The sequence below is a fragment of the Zonotrichia albicollis genome, chromosome 12 (assembly GCF_047830755.1).
Source record: "Zonotrichia albicollis isolate bZonAlb1 chromosome 12, bZonAlb1.hap1, whole genome shotgun sequence".
Taxonomy (NCBI): Eukaryota; Metazoa; Chordata; class Aves; order Passeriformes; family Passerellidae; genus Zonotrichia; species Zonotrichia albicollis.
In genome coordinates, this window is record NC_133830.1 from 10,698,039 (window position 1) to 10,722,047 (window position 24,009).

Here is a 24,009-nt window from a genome sequence, read left to right on the forward strand (position 1 = left end):
CCAGGGAAAAAGGCAGGGAGGGGGTAACAGGCCTTCACCAGGGACATGTCAGGGAGGAAGCATCAGCTCCCAGGGCTGCAGCACAGCTGGAGATCAGCTGGATCCCTCCTCCCCTCTCGGCTCTAGGAAAATAGCTGTTTCCTTCCTGGTCCCTGAACAGCACAGCAGCGAGAGAGGAGCTGCCTGAGGACTAGGCAGGGGTTTGGCCTTGCAAACAGAGGGGGCAGGGGCAGGAAGAGACACAGAGTGGGGGCTGTGGAGGGGCATATCCCAAAGGGGGATCTGTTTCAGGGTACTCCCCTGGTCAGCTCCCCTCCCTTCCCAGCAGCCCCACACACAGATCCAGCCCCAGTAAAGCCCTGTTTCAGTGGGGCTGCCTGCACAGGCACAATGGCTCATGTCTGGATTTACCCATCCACCAGACTCCAGCACCTTCTGCACCCCCACCTCAGCCTCCCACTCATTCAGCTCCAACCACATAAATGCACCAGCCACTATTTCCACGGCATGAGAGCCAAAAGCCATTTCCTGCAGCAAGGGCACTATAATAGGAACAAAATCCACTGCACATTCACCTCCACACAGGGAGAAGGACAGCACCGATGGCACGGCGGGTTCAGCTTCACCCATTTAACACCAGCTTTGATCCCTTCCTGCCCATCAGTCCTCTTTTTACTGCAGCTCTGGGCTGTCCTGGTGTTTTATCTCCATGGACAAATCACACCAGGCTGCCCGGGAGGAGCTGATAAGCAATAAACAATCAGGGTCTAAATATCGCAGGGCACAGTGACATTAAATATTAAGAGGCAGCACAGGCAGTAGGACTGGGCATGCAGAGTCTCTCACAGATTCAATGACAAAATCATGCATTACCTGATGGATTCCACGAGAATGAAACCCATGCCATCAGGAGAAGACAGAAAGTTACAGCCACGCTTTTTTTAACCTTTTCTGATCAACAGTGCCACTATCAACATGCCATGATCAAAACTCCAGGTCCTGCCTTTCCTCATAGAATAGCCCCTGCTCCAAACACAAACACTTTCAAGATTAGAGAAGAAATCCTCCAACATTCCATGGCCAGTGATCCTGGTGATAACAGCCAGCTAAGCCTGGCTTCACACTGAGCACACCAGAGTGCCTGCAAATATTTTGCTTGAAATAGATTTAGACCCTCTCACTCACTCCAGCTTGAGCTCTCGATGCTAAATTCCCTGATCTTCCTTTTTGTTCATGTTTTAAAATTTCATTCCCATACTCGAAACTTCTGGCCCTCCTACACCATTTCCAATGCACATCCCTGGCCACACTCGACCCTTCTATACATTTCCAAAAAAGCCAAGGGAAAGCTATGGGGCCATGGCTCCCCAGCATGCAGAACCCAGAGCAAAGAAAATCACTTGTCTGCAGTGGGCTCCCTGTTCAAAACCAGGATGGAAATTAGACCCTTCAGTCTGTGCATCAGAGCAATTTCGAAGGAGAGATCGAGAAGATTTAAATATAGAGATTGCTTTCCCCAAGGATGCTGCTGAAGATATTTAAGAGCTCAGGTTTTACACAGCGTGGATTTCCTCTGGAACCACTGCAGAACTCCCTGCCCTGCTTCTGCAGGCAGCAATCCCTCCTGCAGGCTCCAGGGAGCACAGGGTGCTGCTGGCCAACACAGAGCCCATCACTGACCACGGGGTGGTGTGGCCACATCTTACCCAGGGGAGCAAAATGGGGTGCAGAGGGGCTGGAGCCCACCCTGAGCTTTCCAGGTGTGATAGTACTCACCCACAAATCATTGTGACCTCAGCTCCTGCAGGTCCATGCAGTGGGAAATGAAGAGCCTGGCTGTCTCCTTAACAAGTTCCTCCTAGGAATGCAGGGCTGCTCCCTGAAAGTCCAGCTTTTGCTAAGACCAGATCAAACCACAGGCCACATTGAAAACTTAAGTTCTCAGAAGATCTTCAAGGAACACCTACCACCCTCTCCACCATTCCCAGTGCTTACAGAGGATGTCAAGTGGAGCTGCTACCTACCAGCACTTGCCAGCACCTTGGCCATGGAGCGTTCCCACACAGGAATGCAGCTGACACTTGGCACCCTGGAGAGAGCTGGGCCAGGGTCAAGAATAGCTGGACCTTACTAGCCTGGTGCAGGAGGGAACAGAGATGGGGACAGGCAGAAGCATAAACAGCCTTATCCCAAGATGCAACCCTGGCAGACACCCATCACATGCCTGAATATCTGTAAAGGGAGGCCAAGGGGTGGGAAATGATGTTAATTAAAGTTTTAATTACTGTAACCAAACGAGTAGTATAATTACTTTATTCTCACAGAGACTTCAAACTGATTAAGGACCACGTGCACAACCTTCGGGTTGATGCGGTTTTTAATTAAATGTGCCATGGAAGATGGTGAGGGGTGGGCAGGACCATGGCTCAGCCCTTCCTGCACCTCCAGGGACCTCCTGTGAGCAGGGAGCCCAGGCTGGCAGAGGCACAGGGGTCAGCAGCAGCCAGTGCCAAAGGCAGCTGCTCTGGCAAAGACTGAAGCTGCAGGGTGCACGCTGGTGTCTTGCAGGAATAGCTCCTCTCCTACACATCAGCCCTCAGCTTCACATTCCCCCAAAACATCTACCTTTACAAACACTTCCAAAACAGCCCCACTTGGGCACTGAAAATATTAATAAACTGGTGCTGCCAACTGGAGGGAATGATTAAAAAACAATTTTGTGAAGGTATCCTTTTCAAATAATAATAATACTAAAAGACAAAGCAGTAGAAATTAAATTCCCAGTCCCCTACCTCAAATAAATAGTATCAGAATTTGAAATGAGACATAATTACCCCGGCAAGGTTAAAGCCGCTAATGCACACGGAATACAGAATCACCATCCATCATAATCATATCTCATATCGCAGCCATTATTTATAATTAGGAGGCACAGTTTAAAAAACACATAAAGACGCCCATGCAATGCAGTAATTCTTCTGTTATTGCTCCTGGAGGGCCAATCCTGCTCCGATTTGTGGAGTCCAGATCAAGCAAAAGCAATTCCCTAAAAGTCATTCCCAAAAAATCTCCTCTCATGGAAGGGGAACGCACTTCAGCCCTCCTCACAAGCCATGCTGGCAGCAGTAGGGCACATCCAGGCTGCACTGGGATCCTCCCAGCCATTTCAAACCCAAGTGAGCTCACAAAGCACCCAGACATGAATTTACAATGTTTTTCCCCAAATGTCAGTGCCGGAAGAGTGGAGCTGAGCAGACAGCAGAGCCACAGCCTGGCTCAGCAAGGCAGGGACAGGCATGCCTGTGAGCTCTGCCTGGGCTTTCTCCTCAGCTGGGTGGTTGGGGGTTTTTTTACCTATTTTCAAAACCACAGAATGAGTTACAGCAAGAGCTGGGAAAGCCAAAAGCCAACCCCAGAGCTGCTGAAAGCTGCCCTCCTTTGAAGCGTGGGCTTTGCAGTCTGCCCCCGTGCCCCAGTGAAATATTAACAAGCTTCCGGTGAGGCAGGAGGAAATTACGCTTAATATATTCTGGGGAAGTCCGCAGACAGCAGTGCCTGAGCAGCAGAGCCTGGCTCCAGAGGGACCTGCCTCCAAATCCCCTCTCCTGCCAGCAAGGAGGAGCAGGCAGCCTGCAGCCCTGCAGGGACCACAGCAGCTCCTTCGCGCACACAGGCGCTGAGCAAAGCCTGACACAGAAAAGCACAAAGCCCTGGCTCAGAAAAGCACAAACCCCACAGCCATGGCTGGTTCTGAGCCCCAGGAGTCTGGGAGAAATGGATTTACACCCTTTAATGGCAATATAGAAAGCAACAGTGCTTGGAGATGGTGTCCTGGGGACATAAAGCCGTGATGGCACAGGTGACAGCAAAAGCCCAGGTATAAGACGACAGGAATGAAAGATGCATGAACATATGTGTGTAAATCTAAGGTACAGTGTGTTTGTGGGTGGAAAAGCAAGCTGGGATAAGGATGGGGAAGAGCTGAGGCACAAATCTCAGGCTCAAGCAGCCCCAAGAAGGAGCTCAACCCTCAGCAAGCCAAAGCCAGCTCGCCCCACCAGTCTCATGACTCTTACTCACAGCAGAGCTGCACTTTCTCAGAAGTTGCATTAAGTTGTAAAATAAGAAAAAAATAAAAAGGAAGGGGGAAAAAAAAGAGCCAGCTTGCAGATTCACGTACAAACACATATCCTCCCAGAATTCAGGAAACACTTTTCAAATTAAAGTTGCCACAAAAAGAGCAAAACCTCAGCAAAGTTTTCAGCCCAGGTCCCTTTACTGGGGGTGCTGTGCTCCTGCAGCACAAGAGGATGACAGGCACAAGGAGTAGCTGGAAGGAGGACACCACCAGAAAGAGGGGCTCTGTGCAGAGCAGCACTGCCCCACTGCCACCATGAAATGGGGGGAATAAGCCTTTGTGGGGTTCAGACACTGTGCCCACCTGGCCATCAGCTCTGGGGCAGGTTGTCTTCTTGCACGGTGAGTACCAGCCTATGCACCTCATGGTGAGGGAGGATTAACCTTTAAGGCTGCATACAGGGGACACAGGGCACCTCTTGGGCCTGCCCTGAGCATTTTCCAGCTCCTCCTATATTTCAGACAGTCAGTGTAGCATCCAGCACGCCCAGGACCTGCAGGCTTGCAGGAATCCATAAGTTTGGAGAAGACCACTTTGGGAATGCCAGAGAGGGGATACTCCCCACAAGACTATAGAGGAGGAATACTGCAAAGTCAAAGGGGAGTGGGTCATCCCCCTGCAGTCAGTGCTTCCCCAAGCCCTGAAATGGTCACCAGCAGATCACCAGGCCTTGTCTGACATCCTTCAGCCATTTCAGCCCCAACAGCACACACCAGATGGACTTTTAACATCAACAGAGGCTGAGTTTACCGCAAGAAAAAGAAACAGAGAGAGGAGGAGGTGCTTTGCAGGCTTGGGCAGAGGATCACTATTTGCCCGTCCAAGTGCTGAAAACTAATCCCCCTTTCCCCCTTTTTATCCCATTGAAAACTTGACAGAACCTCCTAGCGCTTTGCAGTTGAAATTGGCAGGTCTTAAATTAATTGACTGCAATTTTACACAACAACATGTTTAGCTGTGAGCTGGCCCGCAGCCCGCTTGGCTCACCACCACTCCCCAGACACTTTTCAAGCAACCTCCAAAACTTCATAACACATCGAAGGCGAGGCGAGCAGGCTGCCAACGTGACCCTCTCCCTGCCAAAAGCCAGCCCTGCCTCCCCTCGCCCCCACCCCGACCCCGCTCGGCTCCTCCGGAGTTTTCCCCCACTCTCATTAATGGCTCGTTAAATTATTCTTGTCATCTCCGAGGGTTTTTGCTCCTCCAAATGCTGAGGAGCACGGGGCGGGCTGGGTTACAGGCCCGCTGCTTTGCCATGGAAACGGCAGCCATGGGACCAAGGCACGCAACAGGAGTGAGAAAAGTCAGGGTGGTTTTTTTATTTCAATCCACCCTGACGCATTCCTGTTCTCCTTCTGCTTAACACCCCGAAGGACAAAATCCAAAGTAAAAGATGGTGATGCAGTGGCAGGTTTCTGATGTCCTCATCCAGGACTGAGTGCTTGGGGTAATGCAAAAATACAAAACCCCAGTGTCCTGGAACAAGCAGAGCCTGCAACCCACCTAAAAAAGCACCATGCTCCTCTCAGGAGAGGGTCTGGGGGGCACCATGTCCCATGTGCAGCCTGCCTGCAACCAAACCCCCAGAACTGAGGGCTGGCCCTGGCTCTCCAAGCCTTTCTGCTGCTCCCAGGAGACTCTGCTGCTGCTGCTGCCTCGGCCAAGCAGGCAGTGATGAGTCAGCCCCAGCTCCCAGCCCCAGTGTGATCCCATCCCCAGCGCTGGGCACCTTTCCAGGGCATGGCCACAGCAGGAAAGGCGCGCTCTGACCGCGCTGCTGGGCCCAGAGCTGCAGGAGGAGAGGGGAGGATTGCTCCGGCTCTGCCTTGGGTCGAGCAGCTGATGCTCTGCGAAAGCCAAACTGGGGGTGGGTTGTTTGTGTGATTTCATTGCTTGAACAAACAGAAACATCCTGTATGTGATTAAGAGCCTTTATGAAAAACACACCAGCGCTGAACCCCACAGCTGGGACCAAAGGTATGGCTGTGGCTGGAGGGCAGCACGCAGTGGGGTTCAGCTTCTCCGGGGTGAGCGGAGCTCCCTGGCAGCTTTACACAGCCACGGCACCCCAGGGATGCTCCAGAGCATGCACAGAACCAAACATTCACCCCACCAGGAAATCACCTCCCCCATAACACGTCAGTTCTGCCAGGCCAACTCCCCGAGCTCTAGGGAGCAAGAGGCACAGCAGGGTTACCGACAGCCCACAAGCCGCAGGCGATGGCTGCTCCGGGAGAGGCAGCCAAGGCTCTAACATCGCTCTGAAGCTTTCATTCTTTCCCTTATCACCTTCTGCCCCAGGATATCAAAGTACTCCACACATTGCTCCTCCTTTTGGCTGCAGGCATCACCACCCACAGCTGGCACAAAGCAGAACTGGGAAATGCAGGCAGGAGAAGGGAACTGACCACAATCCAACACCACCTCCCTTTCCCCCATCCCACCCCAAAAAAGGGAGAACTCCAGCTCCTGCCAAAAAGCAGGACTTGCCTGGACTTGTGCAGCCATCACCTCCACAGCCCCTGCTCTGCACTCCAACAGAGCTGCCTCGAGGGAGCTACACCAGGAAAACACATGCTTTTGTTTAAGGAGCACAGGCTGAGCAGGAAAAAAAAAGCACTTAAACGTTACACACTCACACACAAAAAAAAAAAAAAAAAAAAAAAAAAGAAAAGAAAATTGAAGTTTTGTAGTCGTTTCTCTTTGGCAAGGTTCAAAATAGGGTAAGGCTTTTGTTTTGCTGAGAGGCTTTAAAAAAAAAGTGTATTTTATGCAAACCATTCTTGAAACATTCTTGACATTTATTACCAGAAACTTTTCCTCCAATTAATTGCCTCTATACAACTATCATTTTCCTGATGAAAAACAACACCAGAAACTCGCAAGCTATTTAAAAAACGTTCACTCTCTCTCTGTTTCTCCCTGGTCTCAAGCATAAACAGAATTTGGGAGGTTAGAGGGATCAAAAACAACAATTTTGACTCAACAATCTTGACCAGTGTGACCCGCCACTCATGGCAGGGACACTGAGGGAAGGCCTGGAGCTCAGTATATCCTGCAAAAACACCTCTGGTCCTCAGGTATGAGGTGTCACCTCTGGCTCAACTCAGAAATGCACAGTGGGCCAAGTCTCAGCTGAAAAATCATGTACTTGGAGATGTGGGCTGGGTTTCTAGCCAAGGCTTGCACAGTGGTGAGGGTGCTCACACAAGTGTGACAGCACATGAAAGGGGAAACCAAAGCCAAGCAGAGGTGGTGGGATTCTTCCATCCCAGGAGGGAGGCATCAACAGCCACCCAAGCAGATAAGATCTTAGGGAGTGAAATAGAGATTACCAGAGCTGTTTGGATGCTCTTTATCACTTTCATTTTCAAAATAAAGCCCAGTCTCCTTTCAGTATCCCAGGTGAGCAGGCAGTGGGGAAGGAGAACATCAACTGCATGAGGTCTGGAAGGATGAGGCTGCAGAAGGGAAGGCAAGTTGTGCTGCTGGACTCCATGAAGGGTGGGACACAGATGGGCTCCCTCTCTGGGATAAGTGGCCAAAGAGCAGGGGTGCATGCTCTAGGCACACCAAGCAGCACATCCAGCAGGGAACACAGGTGCTGGGTGCCAACCCAGGCTGTGCCAGCCCTGCCACAGCCTCCAGCCAGAAATGCTGATGCTGCCATACAACCGAGTCACCACAATTTAAGCAGCACACCTGTGGATGGGCAGCAGCATCACATGGTGTGCCCTTAGCCACCAATGTGAACCACACTCTGAAGCTTGAGCAAGCACATTTACCCCTCCCCATTCCCTGCTCCTCCACCTCCACGCCAAAGGCAGCAATTTTTTGCCCTCTTTTAAAATAAGAAGCCACTGGAGGAAGAAGCCACAGCTCGAACATCCTGCATCAAAGCTGACTCATCCCCCTGGGAGAGCCCAGGAATCTCATTCCCAGGTTATGTGCTTCAGCCACAGGCTCACACTTTCCCACCAGCAGACTCAAGGAGGGAAGGAGAGGCAGGAAGGAAACCCCCAGCTGAGACAGGGAGTGTTTGTCTCACCTACTGGAAACACATCTTTAATTCTGAGCCTTGAGTGTAAAAACAAGATCCCTTGAGGCTCATAAACATACCAGGAAGAGAAGGAGACCAACACAGAGTAATCCTGGAGAACTGAGTTTGGGAAGTTCCCATCCCTCACACAGGGCAGGGATCAGCTGGCAGCACCATGCATGCAAGGTGCAGTTTTCAGGGGTTTGGGTCTTTTTAAAGGACTTTGCTTAGTTTTTAAATAAAATACCACAAGCATCACCCTCCCCCAGGAAACCAGGGCTGGTGGCATTGAGCCCAACCTGATCCAGTGTTTCCATCCAGGGGGCAGAGGCTGCTCCCCTCCCTCTGCCAAGAAAACTGCCAGTACTCCATGCCTCCAAGGTCCCACATCCCAGCATCCTCACCAGGGATGCTGAGCATTCCTGCGTGGCTGTCACCAAGACACCCACTTTCCTTAACTAATTACAGATGCAGTCACCCTGGCCAAGACACAAACCTATTTCTGGAAACTTTCAAAGAAAAATAAATACATATGTAGAAAGAGAGAGACACACATGCGTGCACACATCAAACTGCATCATATTTTCCTCCATTATTTTTTTTCAGTTGCATTCTGCTCAATAACTACCAATTAATTTTTGACCACTGTTAACGGAAAGCAAAATGTCAGGGGAACCGGAGAACATCCAGACACTGACCCAGCCTCCAAGATCAGCAGGACTGCAAACTGCTCTACAGACCTCAAGTTTGCCCACAAGCACCTCTGCTGAGCCCAAAAATCCATCCTCAGAAGGATTTGGCTGTGCTTCAGTAAAAATTTAGTTTTAAATCCTGCTTGGGAGGAGCATCAGCAGTGACATGAGTTTGGTGGAGCTCAGGTTTCGACTGGGGTTGCTGCTGGGAGGGCTGGGAGGATGCAAGAGGGACAGGCAGGACTGGAGGTGGGAAAAGCCCTGCTGGATAGGTATAGATACTGTGTCCTTCAAGGTGGGAAACAGGACATGGGCTTCTCCAGGGAAGTGACATTGCTGTGTCACCAGCTCCCTCCTCCCTGAGCTCCACTGAAGAACACCACACCAAAATCTCATGTGCATTTCACGTTGTCCTTCACCTGTCACTAGTCCAGCTCCCACTCCCACAGCTCCATCATGTCCAGCAAGGACAAAAAGTTGTCCCTAAAAAGGCAAGGAAACCCTTTACCTTGGGAACTGCCTGCCCATGGAGCAGCATTACCAGTGTTAAGACTCCAGCTACAGCAGCACCAGGTTTGCTCTGTGGATGCTGGCACATAATTAAGATCTACAGGGCTCTGTCAATCAAGGGGAGAAAGAAACAGCAGGGAACCCTCTCCTGGGACACAGCAGAAGCCCACACATTGCTGGTGCCAGGATGCCCAAGGGATGCTGGTGGGATGGCACAAATCCAACCCACCCCTGGAGCAAGCTGCCAGTCTGTCCACCCTCCAAACTGCCTCTTCTCACCTGCTTTTATGAACTGTAAATCCCCTAAAGCCAAACCTCTGCTCTCACAGTGCAGCATAATTCCTAATTCTTGTTCTAAAGAGAACAGCCTCTTAACAGCCCATGGGATACTGCAACCCAGGGTGGTCCTGGAGGGAAGGGACAGCCCTGCATGGAAGATGAGGTGCTACAGGGTTTGAGGCTTCAATCTGGCCCACTAAGAAGATGGGGGGCAAGGGGGCAAAAATCTTTCCAGGGCTCCAGACACAGAAAAGTCCAAGGAAAGCAGAGGCTGCAGAGGACAAGTCCCCTCCTGCTCCAAAACATTCTCATCAACCCTTCCCTCCAGGCCAAACCACAGAGCTTGAACCCACCAGCTCCAGCTCCCACTGCAGCAGCACCAGGCAGCAGCATGGGAAAGCTGCACCACAAGAGCACACACAGCCTGGAGAGCAGTGGGACAACCCCCCTCTTTTACCCTGCAGCACCAACCTTTCCCAGCCCATTCCCAAGGAGGGAGTGCCCAGCAGGGTGGAGCAGCATCCCCACCACTCCAGAGCCACGCACAGCCACACTAGTGCACAAATTGCTTCATTAAATGTCATCGCATTAAGCCAGTTTCATGAATTTAACATTGTCCCCCGACTATTGTTTGCCTGAAAATTAAATTATGGCAACATTTGTTGTTTCAACGAGTCTGTCTGTCAGGGACGGGGCTGGAGGAGGAAATGCAGGCACAGGCAGGGGACTCAACTTCAGCAGTCGGGCTCCTGTGGACATGTGTCTTCAGTGAAGATGGACAGCACAGCCACAGCTTCCTTCATGGGGGTGGGAGAAGGGAAGAATCAAGCCCACATGTTGTTTCAACAACAGCCAACCATGCCAGATGTGGAGACATGAGCCAAGCTGCCTGGAAAGGGAAGCTATCTCTGTTTTGGTGGAAATAAAAGCTCTGATCAGCCCCAGCAGCCACTGGCCAGCACAGAAAAGCATCACCCCATGTCTCTCAAGGCACCGTGGACCCTGGCTACCTCCACACAAGGAGCTCAGGTTGGCAGTCCAGGGCTTTTTGATCTTTCCAGATTACAAAGCTTTGCCGCATACAGGAACACTCTGAGAGATTTCTCATTTATTCTTCCTTTTCCCTAGAGCAGCTCCTCTCTGCAGTATCAGAAACAAAGGTGACAACCTTTCGCTTTGTAAAGAAAACCACCAAATGAAGCGGACTATAAATAGCACCCAAAACTGACCTGCATCCCCAGCCAAGGGGAATGAAATGAAGACAAGTGAACGAACAGCTTCAAGGTCAGAGAGACTTTTTTATTTCCCCTTCATTCAAGGACTGGTAATTTTTATCCATGCAGGAGAGCAATCCAAAATACATCATTAGGGTTGTAGCTAATAAAAACCACACCGGCTTTTTTCAGCCTGGTGTTGTTTCCTTTGCCCACACAGGGATTATGGTGGGAGAGAGGTGATTTCCCAGCACCTGCCCTACCAGCAGAACCCCTCCTTGCATCCCAGGGCTGAGCACCCTGGCCATGCCAGATCTGTCCCAGCACAAAGCTACAAACGATGCTGCCCTCAAGAGCACAAAGCATGGACAAATTAAAGCACTATCACATTATCCTGCCTTTCTCTGCCAGACTGTAGGGATGCTCCCCACTACTTCAGCCCATTCTCCGTCTGCAGAGAGCTGGCTTGTCACACAGCACTGCCTCTCTTCCCTCTCTCCAGCTGCTAAATGGCATTAAAAGAACTAAGCATCCATTAAATAAAACTTTCCCACTTGCTTCCCATGTAGACAATTGCTCTCACTGCCACGGGGAGGTTTCGTGCTGGCAGCTGGTCCATGGGTACACAAAGAGCAGGGAGGTGCCAGGATCAGCTCTGGTAGCACAGGTCATCCAGGGAAAGGACCAGAGAGAAACAGGGATGTTGTCCCAGGGGTCTGCACCCTCACCACCACGCAGCACCCACCCGAGCTCCTCTATTCCTATTTCACCTCACAATGCCAGCCCCATGGGGCACCTTTCTGCTGCCTTCCCCATCAGCACCAGCCTGCCATTAGCATCCTTTCTCCTGTTCCACTTCAGGAAAGCCTGTAATTAATTAACCAGGGCAGGGGACAAGAGACCAAACAGCAGCTCTTCCAAGCAGCCTGGGACTGACACCATCCCCACCTGGGCTTGGAGACAAACGACCACCCATGTATCAAAGTCTCAGAGATGGATTACAGGATCCAGCAGCCACTAAGGGGCAGCTGGAGTCCACATCCTGCATCCCCAAGCGCCATACCACACCTCCACCTTGCTCTCCGTCTATGATGGATTTTCCTCCCAGCCCAGAAGGGAAAAGCAGGGAGCTCAGCTCATGGGGATGTCTGACCTTCCCCACGGCCATGTCTGTACCTGAGGCAGGGCTGGAACAGCAGAGTCCCAGACAACGCTGGAGCTGCCTGAGTTCCTGCTAAGCACACATCCTCCCTCCTGCAGCAGGCCAGGGGCTGAGGGCAAATTCCTCAGGCACCATTAAATCTGGGTTAATGGGCCTGCACAAAGGGGAAGCAGGACACCAGCACTGCCCCTTCACACCAGGCATACCGACAGTCCCTGCCTCCCAAACCGCTGCCTTCCCCACGAGCCGAGCCATCCTCCCTTGCTGCCTTTGGTGGGAGGTAGGGGCCATTCTCCCACCTGAAAAGCCAAAATTAGTCAGTGTTTGTGAAAGTTAGCCAGTGAATAGGCACAATGGCTCCAACAGGAGGGATCCAACAGAGCTGGGCCCTCCCAGCTCATTTCCATTTTAATAGGGTGGCTTTTCCCCCTGCCCCTCCCTTTGGGGCCACCACAGAGGTCCCCAGCAGGAGGCACAATCCAAAGCAAGAGTCGTGCTCCCGCTCTTCCCTGCAGAATAAAGGTCACAGACAGGGGCCACAGCGCTGCGTTCAGCAGCAGAGAGGTGCAGAAGAAAATGCTCAGCAGCTTCATGCTTCAGCAACCAGCTAGGAAGGAAAACCCACTGCTCACTGCTGGCACTGCATGCCCCCAGCCAGCCAACACACACCTCTTCCTAATAACAGCACCCAATGAGTGCAACCCAAACATTTATGGGGGCTCAGCATCCCCATCAACAACCCCAAAGATCGCTCATGTGCCTTGTTCTCCCAGCACTGCAAAGCCATGGCCACCAATGCCTTACACAGCCCTGCAACAACAGGGGCAGGAGCAGAGAGGCACAGAGCCACAAACCCCTCAGGCTCTTGCTTTTTCCTTTCCCAGCCTTATTTCCACAATGCTTCCAGGGTGGCAGCCCCTGCCAGGGCACAGGATGGTCCGCAGGGACCAGCTGTGAAGGCAATGCTGCCATGTTTGGCTGGCACTGACCTGGCAGCTCCTGAGCATACCCCGCAGGACAGCACCGCCTTGTCCCAAGGGGCTGCCAAGCAGCGTTTTGCCCCCAAACCCCTTCGCAGAGCAATTACAGAAGCCAGGTTTACACCTGGTAGCCCTTTGGAAGACACAGGGTCTTTGGGATCCACCTCCATCCCCGAGCCTCCTGTGGCTTTCACGAAGCGCTGCTGTCCAAAAGTCACCTTGTCTGACAGGGGTGAAGTGCAGCAGGCACTGTGCTGCCGTGGGGGCTGATGGATGGGGGCGAGGCTCAGGAGTGGGGGCGAGGCTCAGGAGTGGGCTGATGGATGGGGGCGAGGCTCAGGAGCGTGCTGATGGATGGGGGTGAGGCACATGAGGCACACGGCTGCCTGCGGGCGCCCGGCGCCAGGCCCGGGCGAGACGTGCACCGTCAGCGCTTTCGGCAGGGAAGGCTGGAGCAGGGCTGGCTGCTGCTGCTGCTGCCTCCTGGCTGGCTAGCAGCCAGAATCCCAGGCCTCACTCACCTGCTGGCTTTGCACTGAGAGCAGAGCAGATGGGGAGAAAGGAGAGAGAGCTGCGGCTTGTGAGTCAAAAAGCCTGGGGGTACAGAGGGTGTGGGGAGCAGGCTTTGAGGGCAGTGAGTCTCTTGACATCTCCTCTCCTTTCCCAAAGCTATATGAGGATGCTGGAGCATCCCTAGGAGTGCCAGGAGCCTGGCAATGTTCGTCCCCATCCATCCTGCACGAGGCAGGAGCAGGAACCCCAGCAGCATTCCCCTCCAGGAGTCACCCCAGGACGAAGCTGGCAGCTGCCTGGAGCCACGGCCTCGCCGCCCCGGCAGATCCCAGAGGCCAGCGGTTCATGATGAATTTCTAATTGTTTCCTCCAACAATGAGACATCCTGTTCAGAGCCGGGCGGCTCAACAAAGCCCAGCGCCGGCGAGCGGGGCCCCTTCCTGCAGAGCAGCAGTGGGGCGATGCCGAGCGCTCCCTGCCACGAGCAAGGGGACAACGGGAACGCTCCGCCGCCCCCTCCCCACCACCCCATCCACTTAACACGCCTGCTCTCCAGCCTCCACCTTGATTAAAACAGCTTAACGACTCCAGCGAGAGCTCTCGAGGGGGCGGGGAGCCGCCAAGAGGTATTTGATGGATTCACTTTGGCAACCGTCGGCTACCTTGTCATGCCAATAAAATTATTGCCATTGATTGGGGAGAGGCGTGGGCGCATGCTCCGAGGAGCGCGGCTCCCTCACGGGGCCCAGCACCGGGCCCACGGGGGCTGCAAGCGTGTGGGGAGGGGGCTCCAGAGGATGGGGTGGGGATGGAGCAGGAGAGGGCACAGGGAAGAGGCAGGGGGAACAAAAGGCCCTTGTGCCGGGCAGCCAGCTGGGAAGAGGCAGCAGCACGGGCAGGAGAGCATTTCCAGGGGCTGCGCAGGGGTCGATGCCTGGGGGAGTCCCCAAGGGTCACCGGCTGACACTGCCAGGGCCAGGGCAGGGTTCATGCCCCAAATGTGTCCCCCCACACACACCCCAAGAGCAAAGCCAGCCAAGGCACAGGCAGTCACTAGGGTCACGAGGCAGGCCAAGCCCTGCCGTGCACGCCGGGAGCCGGATTTCACGCGCGAGACACAAAGGGCCCCTTTTCAGCCAGAGCGGCTTCCCCTGGGCACCGAGCAGAGGGTGATGCCAAAGGATCTGTGGGGACAGGGACAGGGATGGGCAGAGAGCCTGATGGCTTCTTCCCCCAGCTCACGTGGGCCATGATCAGGTCATGCACCACACCCAGGACGCCAACACATGGGGGCTTTTGTGATAGAAGGGAGCCAGCAGGCAACAGGGAAATCCCAAAAAGGTCTGGTCAGCAATTCCCTCGCCCCACAGCACCTATTTTCTGTCCAGACACACCAAGGGTTGTGAACACACTGCAACATCTTTAATCCAAAGCTTTTAGGGAATTCAAGGGGGGGGTCTCCATAGGCTGCCAAATCTGCCCCCCCAAAGCACCATCATCATCTCCCTGCCCACAGGATAGGGAACTGCAAGGGAGCCCCTAAGCCCTCTCCAGGCCACGAGAGGAGCACCATGTCCTGCTGTTAGGGATGGGGATAACCCACTTAGGGTGGAGAGTTTCTCATTAGTAGTATCATTAGTATTATTATTATCAAAGAAGTGAAATCAAAGCAGCCGGACACAGGCCCAGTTCAGCTGTGCTTTCTGTGGGAGAGAATAAACAAGCCGTGGCAAGCACAAGCCCCAGGGGGGAGCAGATTCCCAAGGGAGACACAATGCATTCGTGCCCAAGGCCAGCCAGTTCCAGGACAGAACAGGGAGCTACAGGGATTGCAGTGGTGACAGGGGAGAGAGATAATCCTCAAAAATGAGAGCTCAGCTGGCTGTGAGGGATGTGCAATCCTGGCTGTCCTGGTTGGGATGCAGTGGCTGCACTGTCCTGTAACCACACCTGCCTTAGAGATCTCCAGTGCCTGGATCCCCCCAGGTGCTGGGTATCTCCTGTAGGGCTGTGGCAGGAGGCACAGATCACAGCCCCCCTGTTCTGCAACAGCTGTGGGCAGGAGCCCACCGGCTGCTCTGAGAGAGGAACTCAGCTCATCCCCCCAAAAATAACCAGAGAGCACCCAAAACTGGGTCAACCCACAAGGGCTACACTGAGCTCAGAGCCCCAAGGCAGTGCTGTGTTTGCATAACGAGGAGCAGATGGCAGTGAAGGAGGGCAGCCGGGTCTGCACTGCACCTCCCAGAATGTCCCACTGCTCCAGCTCCCAGCCCAGCACAATGCAGTTACTGGGAGGGGGTTGCACCACCCTCAGCACACCCCCTTCAGTACCACCCTTCTTCCCTCTCTCCATACAACACTGCAAGCACACCCAAAATCAAGCCTTTGGCACACACAGCTCAAGAGCTGACACGGGTGCAGTGTCAAACGTGCCTTTCCAGCACATGACTGAGCACTCCCACTGCAATCACACACACAGCTTCCTATCCACCCAAAAAATACAAAAGACAACCTGGGAAAATTATAGCTGCCCAATAAAAACATTGCCAATTGAGGACAGGTGGTTTCCAGGAAAAACCCAAGCATTAGGACACACCAGCTTCATTTCCCTTTCAAAAACATCCCCTGATATTCCTGCTGCTGCATGCTCACAGCTCATGTCCCCTGTCACTTCCCCATCCACAGCACTCCCAGACTGTAGGGTGCAAGGCCAGGTCCCTGCCAGGTCAGGAGTACAGAGGAAGTGGTTCAGTGCCAGCTGCAGCAGTGCTGGAACCCATCCCTGCATTGTTCACCTGGGCATGGCTGGAATTCCCCGAGTGCCCCAGTCCCATGACTGCTGGCACAGAGCACAGCGAGCACGCGGGACCAAGGGCTTTCCAAGCCTGGTCTCTCCACATAACTTGGGATCAGCCAAAGATAACTGCCTGCCTGGTACTGCTGCAGGACAAGCTGAGACTGGACTGCCACAGGTTCTGCTTCTGCAACTCGCTCAGCATCCCAGGGGATGTGACCTTCATCCCCTTGGTGCCTCCATATCCCAGCCCACAGAGAGTTTTGCCAATCTGACATTGCCTGCAAGCCTTCCAGCCCCCCCAAAGTTGAGTTTCCCGGCAGCTGTGGTGGCAGCAGGTGCTGCCCAGCACCCTGCCCTCCCGACAGCAACTGTTGGTGGCAGGGCTGGGGACAGGCTGCAGGGCAGGCACAGGCTCGCGTGGCTTTTTGGGGGGACAAAGGGAGGCTCTGTCTGCACGCAACAGTCTGGACAAATGCTGGGCATGGGAGCTGCCATCCAAGGAAAAGCCAGACACAGAGTGACTCTGGCCTGACCTTACCCCGGCCCAGATGGCGGGATCTGTGCCCCTCAGCAGAGCAGCATCCATTACAGGGGGTGGGGAGGGAGGCCCCCAGCTGTCAGTGCAGCCTTTCCCCTCCCAGAGGAGATGCCAGGGCTTCTGCAAAGGGCGGGGGGGACAGCAGGCTGCACCAAGCCTAGGGTGGGTGTTTGCCAAGGGGACAGTGGGAAGCACCAAGAGTTTAAAAGCAGCGGGATTGCAGCCACTGCTGAAGGTTGCACCCTCCCACACACATCCTCCCCTCTGCCTGCAGGAGCCACCTTGGCTATGCTCTGCTGAACCCCTGCCAGGTATCGCATCCGCTGGCCGGGGACACACTGGTGCCACTCAAAGACAGGTCAGCAGCCCCTGCTCAGCCTCCTGCCCTGCCTCCAGCCCTGGCAGCCAGGCAGCAGGATCAGGTAGCTGCTGAGGCAGCGCTTTACCAGGCAGCCCCTGCCGCAGGAAGGATGGCTGGGCTGCCCACCTCAAGGTCACTGCAGGGACAAGGAGAGCACCTCGTGGAGCAGGACTTGGAGCCTGCAAAGTGCTCCCAGGCTGCCATCAGAGAGCTCTGCAACAACAGGGGATCTGGGGGCTCCAGGCAGGAGAAGCCTATAAACCTACCCAGCATTCCAGCACTGAGACATGACTGAGAGCCATTTCTTGGGTCTCATCAGCTCCATGTCCTCATGCCCCAGAGAGCCACACCATCTCTTTGGGGCACCAAGTTCAAAACTAGGAAAAACAAAGCTTGAGAAAGCTCTGCAGGGAGGGAGGACACTCAAAATACACCAAAATGCAACTACATGACCTGCAGTCATGGCTGCAGCATGCAGCCCACACACCAACCAGGCACCCACACTAGTTGACCCCTTCCAAATGGCTCTGAAGGTGCAAAGACCGGAGAAAAACTGAAAAAAAGCATTTAGAAGAAAAATCCAATTTGCCACCTAAAAACCAATCACCAGCCCCTCTAGGTAACTGAGGAACTAGAGGTGTAACACTGTCCCTGTGGCTTTTTGAACCCTCCTCCCACATGCTCCTCCCTTCCCATCTCCATCTAAAAGCTCCCATCTGGAGCCCAGCGGCAGGAGAAGTCTGCAGCAACCTGACACCAGTCCCTCTGGACCCCTCATTGATCCGGAAGGGAGGACAAGCTGCCTCCACCCCGACAGCCCTGCTGCCGCTGCGCACCCTCCAAGGACTGCAGAAAGACAAGCAGAAGGTGTGGGGCTAGAGAGGATCCCTCCATCATGCCCTCCACTCCAACGTGTGCTGCCCATGCCCCAAAAACGCTGCTAATAGTCAGAGGCACAGGCAGGTCTGTCAGGGGGAACAGGGGCAGAGCAAGTAGGAAATATGGGGACTACACAACAGCATCCAGATTCCTGCCAGGGAAACCACCCTGCCTACTGCAGGGCACCCTGGCCACCACAGAACAGCAGATGTAGCAAAAAACAGTGTGCTGAAGCACCTTACACGTTACAGAGAGATGATCCAAATCCCCCAGCCAAGCTCTGGTCCATAGCAGGGACCCTAGCAGGACCTCCACATGGCCTCTCCGTGGCTGAGGATGTGTTAATGGAAGCTATGTTTACACAGGGCATGTACAGCTGTAATTACAGGCATGATGTTATGATAACAGGAAATCCGTGCCCTGTGGAGATGCAGGCAGAGAAAGGCACGCATGGAGCTCTTTGCTAATTGCCACAAGCAGCCTTTTGTGCCCAGGCAGGGGGCAGGAAGTGAAGGCTCCCCCTCGCCAGCCTGGAGCCATCACACCCACCCTGCCCAGGTCAATGACAAGGCCAGATGGACAGAGGATCCAGATGGACAGAGCCTGACCCATGGCAGCTCCAGGGCAAGCCCACCTGCCCCCAAGGCATGACAGGATGGGCTCTGAACAACCATCAGCAAGGACTCACCTTCCTTATGTCATAACCCTTCCAAAAGGGCAGAGGTTTTGTAATTTTGGGTTGGCAGAGAGAAGTAAGAGGAAAATTCCCCTCATGAGCCCTTTGCACATTACCCCAAATATATCAGGTCACTCTATTATGGAGGCCCAGCCCAACCAGTACCCACAAAGGGCAAGGGCTCATCCTTCCCCATCAGCACCACTGAGGGCTTTCCTACCTTTTTGATCCTCCCGCTCCGTGTGCCCGCAAAGACAACAGTCTGTCCTCTGTAGTCATAGGCAGCCACCGAGGTCATGCCATCCTCCTTATCCACAAACAGAGGGGTCCCCTCGATGGTGACAGTCCCTCCCAGGGGCTGGTTAAAATCCTGGCCACAGAAGTTGTCATCGATCTGCAGCGGCTGTTGGAAGAAAGCAGAGGAGAGATGAGCTTTTTGCCAATGCCTCAACACGTTGGACCTCACAGATGGCAATCAGCCATCTCCTACCTTCACCCCACAGCTACAGCACCTTTGGCAGCCTCCTACAGCCGCCATCCCACCTCACCAGGCATGGGTTGTCATTGCCGAACATTCCCTACACACTGATGTAAGGCATTGGGACAGATGCACGGCATGCAGGCCCTCTCTACATTTGAACAGGCTCTGCAGACCAAGACCAAGGCTCTCTGTCCCCTGCATCCTACAGAGCAGCACTTACAAACACAGCAGGAGCCAGCGGAGCATCCCTGCTCCCCCCTCCATCCCCGCCAGTGCCATCTCACACACGTGGGATGCCAGCCCAAGCTCCCCAGCACACACACATTCCTCTCCTCCTCATCCCAGCACCAGCTTCAAAAAAAAAAAAATCAGCTTGGCAGCAAGACAGGAGGGGCTGAATGCTGCACCCCAGCCTTCCCCCAAAGAAAAAACACTTCCCAGACAAGGCCATGCCAAGGCAAACAAGTCAGGGCTCCTGGAAGAGCTTCACTTCACATAGCAAAGCCTCCAGCAAACACCCTACCCACCTGCCAGCCCTGTTCCTCCTCCCGCAGGAACGTCTTTGGGAAATCCCCACATTTTTTCCATGCTGCCTTGCCCCAGACAAGGGCCTGGCTCAGCCAGCTGCCTCCTCAGTTCAGATCAAACCCACAGATCTGGGAGAAGCTTTTGCAAGCTTTCCCTCTGCCTGGGGAAAGGCAGAAGCAGGGTTGCACTGGCCTCTGTCCACTCTCAGGGTTGTGAGAGCATGGACCTCCTCAAGGACAGTGTGATGATGGGCAAGGCAAAGACAAAGGGATGCCCCCTGTGAAAGCTGAGATGCAAGCAGGGGAGTGGGACCAGGACCAGATCCACAGCATTCACCCCTACCTCGAGGATCCTCATCTGACCTGCTGAGCAGAACAACAGACCCTGGCCACAGCTGCCTGGCCTGGGGAGCACATGGGCCTCCCAGCGTTCCCACATGATTCAACAGCCTCACATGGTCACATAGCACCAGCAAAATCCCCGCTCTGTCCCAGGCAGTGAAGGGCTTTGCCCAATCCCCAGGGGTGGCAGCAAGCCTGGATGCAGGAGGGTAAAGTGGCAAGGCAGGCACGGCTGACAGAGACAGCCTGCTCCGGTCACGGGATTCTTCCGCTTCACAAGGCTCCTTATATAATTTTGAATTTAAAGGGGAGAGAGGTTTTTTGGCAAGCAGCAGGCTCCAAATGCATGCCAGTCCCCAAGGGGTTTTAAATCCATACCGCATGTGCACAGAGCATATGGGGAAAATGCCGAGCTCCCAAGCTCCACGTACGCAAGGGCAGTGCAGAGCTCTGCAATTCCCTCATCTCTGCCTGGGAAGCGAGGATCAGCCCAGACTGGCTCCCACCACCAGGCACCCATGTGGAGGGGAGAAAACAGAGCACTTTTCCATGCCCCAGCACAATACACTTGCAGCTTCAATGGCATCGGGCTCCCACAGCCATGGCAAGGCTGCTCGTCCTCCTCACCGTGCCACCATTCCAGCTCCAGGGCCAGTGGTCCCAATCCCTGCTGCAGCAGGAATTCAGTGCTGTGTCAGCCTTCCAAAAGGGAAGGAGAAGTCACGCTCAGCCCATCAGACACTCTGGGGATGCCCCCTCAGTTACTCTAACTTCTGGTTTTGGGTGTTAATGTACAAAGATCAGCTCCCTTCCCCGCCTGACTGTTGCTCATGCTTCCCTGAACTAGGGGAACTCCTACAGCCAATCATGACAGACATGGGGATCCCCAAAACAGGAACATGGGCACTGCCTGTCTCTGCAACCACAAGAAAAAGAGGGAAGGGAAATCACAAGCTCTCCACTTATCCTCTGAATGCCAGCTTGCCTTCTCCTATCCACTGGCCAGCACACACACTAAGCATCCTTCTGTGCATTATGAGAATAGGAATTTTAAAACAGCAGATCCTAGAAAATTATCTTCCTAATCACAGAGTGAGATGTGAGCAATACTCCAGCCGATACACAGCTCCCATGCAAATACCTGGGATTTCTCAGCTGCTTTGCTGGGGAAAAGATTCTGTCCCCCACCGCCCAAATAAACCCCAGCACCTCCCACCCAGCCATCTGCAGCAGCAGAAGGGTTCAGGGCAATGCCACAAAGGTATTCAAGCCCTGGCAACCCTGGGTGCAGGTTCTGCTCTCTCTGAGCTCAATCTGCAGCTTCCCCAACCCCGCGGCTGCTGAATATGCAAGAGGAGAGATGTTTATGGTGTTTACTGCTCTCTGCTTTGTCTCAACATACTCTCTGGGAAATGACAAATACAGCTGCGCTCTGGGACCGAGGAACTCCCGCCGCCGCCATGCCGACACCACCTCGATAAATAATTACGCCGACAATTAGCTCATTAACAGCAAACTGCCTCGTTAGGGAAGCGCAGGCGGCGCAGAGGTCGGGCCAAGGGCGGCAGTGCCAGGGTTGTGGAACCCACTGACAGAACCCAGCCCTGGCAGATGCGGGCTGCGGGGAGAGCCAAGGCAGAGGGACGGAGGGCAGGATGGACAGAGGGACAGCTGTGCCCCAGCCAGTGCTGGCAGGGACAGACACACACCACGGCACGTGGGGGACAGTGACCTTGCAGCGCATGAGCCTGCGGATGCTGGGATCTGCAGGAGACACTGGTATCTGCAGGAGGCATCGGGATCTGCCCACTCTCACATTTGCATGGATTTTTGCAGGGATGCCAACCTTCAGTCTATTGCATGGGGGGGTCGCAGTGTTTCTTTTGGGGTTTTTTTTTTTTTTATTATTATTTTTATCTTTTGTTTCTGTTTCCATGCTTTCCTTTGGCACCCCTCTCAGTTGCCCCTGGCTCACACAGCCCAGGGCAGCTATCTGCACAGCACAGCAGTCTTCTCTCTCCCAGCACTATTTTTTCCTCCCCAAAACAGGGTCAGGAAATTCGGATTTCCTGGGGAAAGGGACCTGAAGGAGGGGGAAGGCAGGCCCAGAGCGAGCAGGAGCGGGTGTCTCCTGATATGCCTTGTCTCATTGCCTCTCTTCAAGCCCACTTACGAAAGCAATGAGGGAGCAGACAGCACGACAAGGCTCGCATCACTCAGCATTATTAATTAGCCAGTAATTCGCCAGTTAACACCATTATAGGCTCACCCCCTTCCCCCTGTGCACCTCCAGGGGCTGTGATGGAGGATGTGGAGGGATGCAAAGAGCCGGGGAGGAGGTTACAGGAGGCTGGTACGAAGTGCCAGGCTGGGATGCCAGGCTTTTTGTGCATTAATCGCTGCTCAGGAATAATCCGAATGTGGTACAGTTTGTTACCACCTGCATTTCTCTGGCTGCCCCGGAAAGGATTTGGCTTATCCTGGCCCACTTTCAGCCAGTTTGTCACCAGCCATTGTCCTGTGCCAGCAAGCTGGGCAGCAAGCCTTACTGAGGAGTCAAAACTCATTTTCTCCCTGGGATAGCCCAGGGAAAGCTGATGCCACATCCCGCTGGCTCCAGGCACCGGCTCTGCCCACACTGCCAGCCCAGGAGCCAAGGGCTCCACGAACTCTAAATAACTCCCTGCTGCAACATCTGCACTCCAGCTGCAGCTCAGTGCCCCTTCCCGGCCCTGCTACACCAGCCCTTGTTCCTCCCAGTTTGGGGACAGGAGCACTGGGCAGATGTGCTGAGCACATCTGCTACACAACACCAAACCCCTCTGAGCAGGAGCAGCAAAGTCTCTGGAGAGGTCCAGGGGCAGTTTAGGCAGTGGGGCTGGCACAGGGAAATGGCCTGGGTGCTTCCACAAGGTGCCTCTGCTGCATTTGGAAGTTCATGCTCAGGTCATAGGTCTCACACCAGTGTGAGGAGTCTCCCTCCTGAGCCAGCTCCCTTCCCCTTTCCACATCCAGATCACAGGATCCCAGAAGGAGGGAGAGAGAAATGGGAAGCAGGAATTCACTCCACTCACCAGCACTGGAGAGGAATCACTAACATCTCCTGAGCTACCTGCCAAGCCTGGTAGCCTCTCCTCCCAGCTCCAGCACCAGCTCTGGAGAATTCACAGCTACCCTACAGCACTGGTGATGAGTATCCATTGGCTCTGCACTGCTTGAGGTCTGGGTGTGCAGTGCTGACAAAACCTCCCCCAGCAGGGCCAGCCTCAGCCCCTCATTGCCACGAAGGAGCACAGCAAGAGAGCTCTCTGCACATTTCCATATGGATGGGGTGTAAATCCCAAGCAGCTACTGTCTTGAGCAATTACATTTTGCCCCCTTTTAAATTAAAAAACCAGCATGTCCTTTATTTTCTGGCCAGTCCTCACCACCAAGAGATGGTGACCCACCATGACTGCCATGACCCACCCTAGAGGTGGCTTTATTTTATTAGGGGCACGGAAATTCCTGCCAGAAAGAGGCTACATATTTCCAGTGGTCTGGTTTGGCCTGTGCTCAACACAGCAGGGAGCTGAGGGCTTGACTTATGATCCAGTCACATCCTGCCCCACTCAGCCTGGCAGCTGGAGAAGGACTGGGACAGAAAACACCACCTGGAGGAGGGTGTCACTCCCCAGCCCAACTCACACAAAAGCAGGAGCCTCCCCATCACAGCACACAAGAGCTGTATCTGCAGGACCCAGAGAGTACCCTGAGATCCACTTACTCCCAGGCAGCAATCCTGGGACCATCAGAGTTTAAAACCATCCCAGGAGTGCAGGGGGGCAGAGCAGGCTCCCCAAACCCGGGGATGTGGGGCACTGGAGAGGTGAGCTGGG

General features: G+C 54.0%; 1 protein-coding gene across 2 annotated transcripts in view; it reads right to left on the bottom strand.

The window, feature by feature from the left end:
* Positions 1-24,009, bottom strand: part of PLXNA1 (plexin A1) — a 113,053-nt gene that overhangs the window by 72,802 nt on the left and 16,242 nt on the right. For both annotated transcript variants that reach the window (XM_074549783.1, XM_074549784.1), the window contains exon 3: positions 19,002-19,184. In XM_074549783.1, the coding sequence (XP_074405884.1) occupies positions 19,002-19,184 (183 nt within the window). The remainder of the gene's footprint in view (positions 1-19,001; positions 19,185-24,009) is intronic.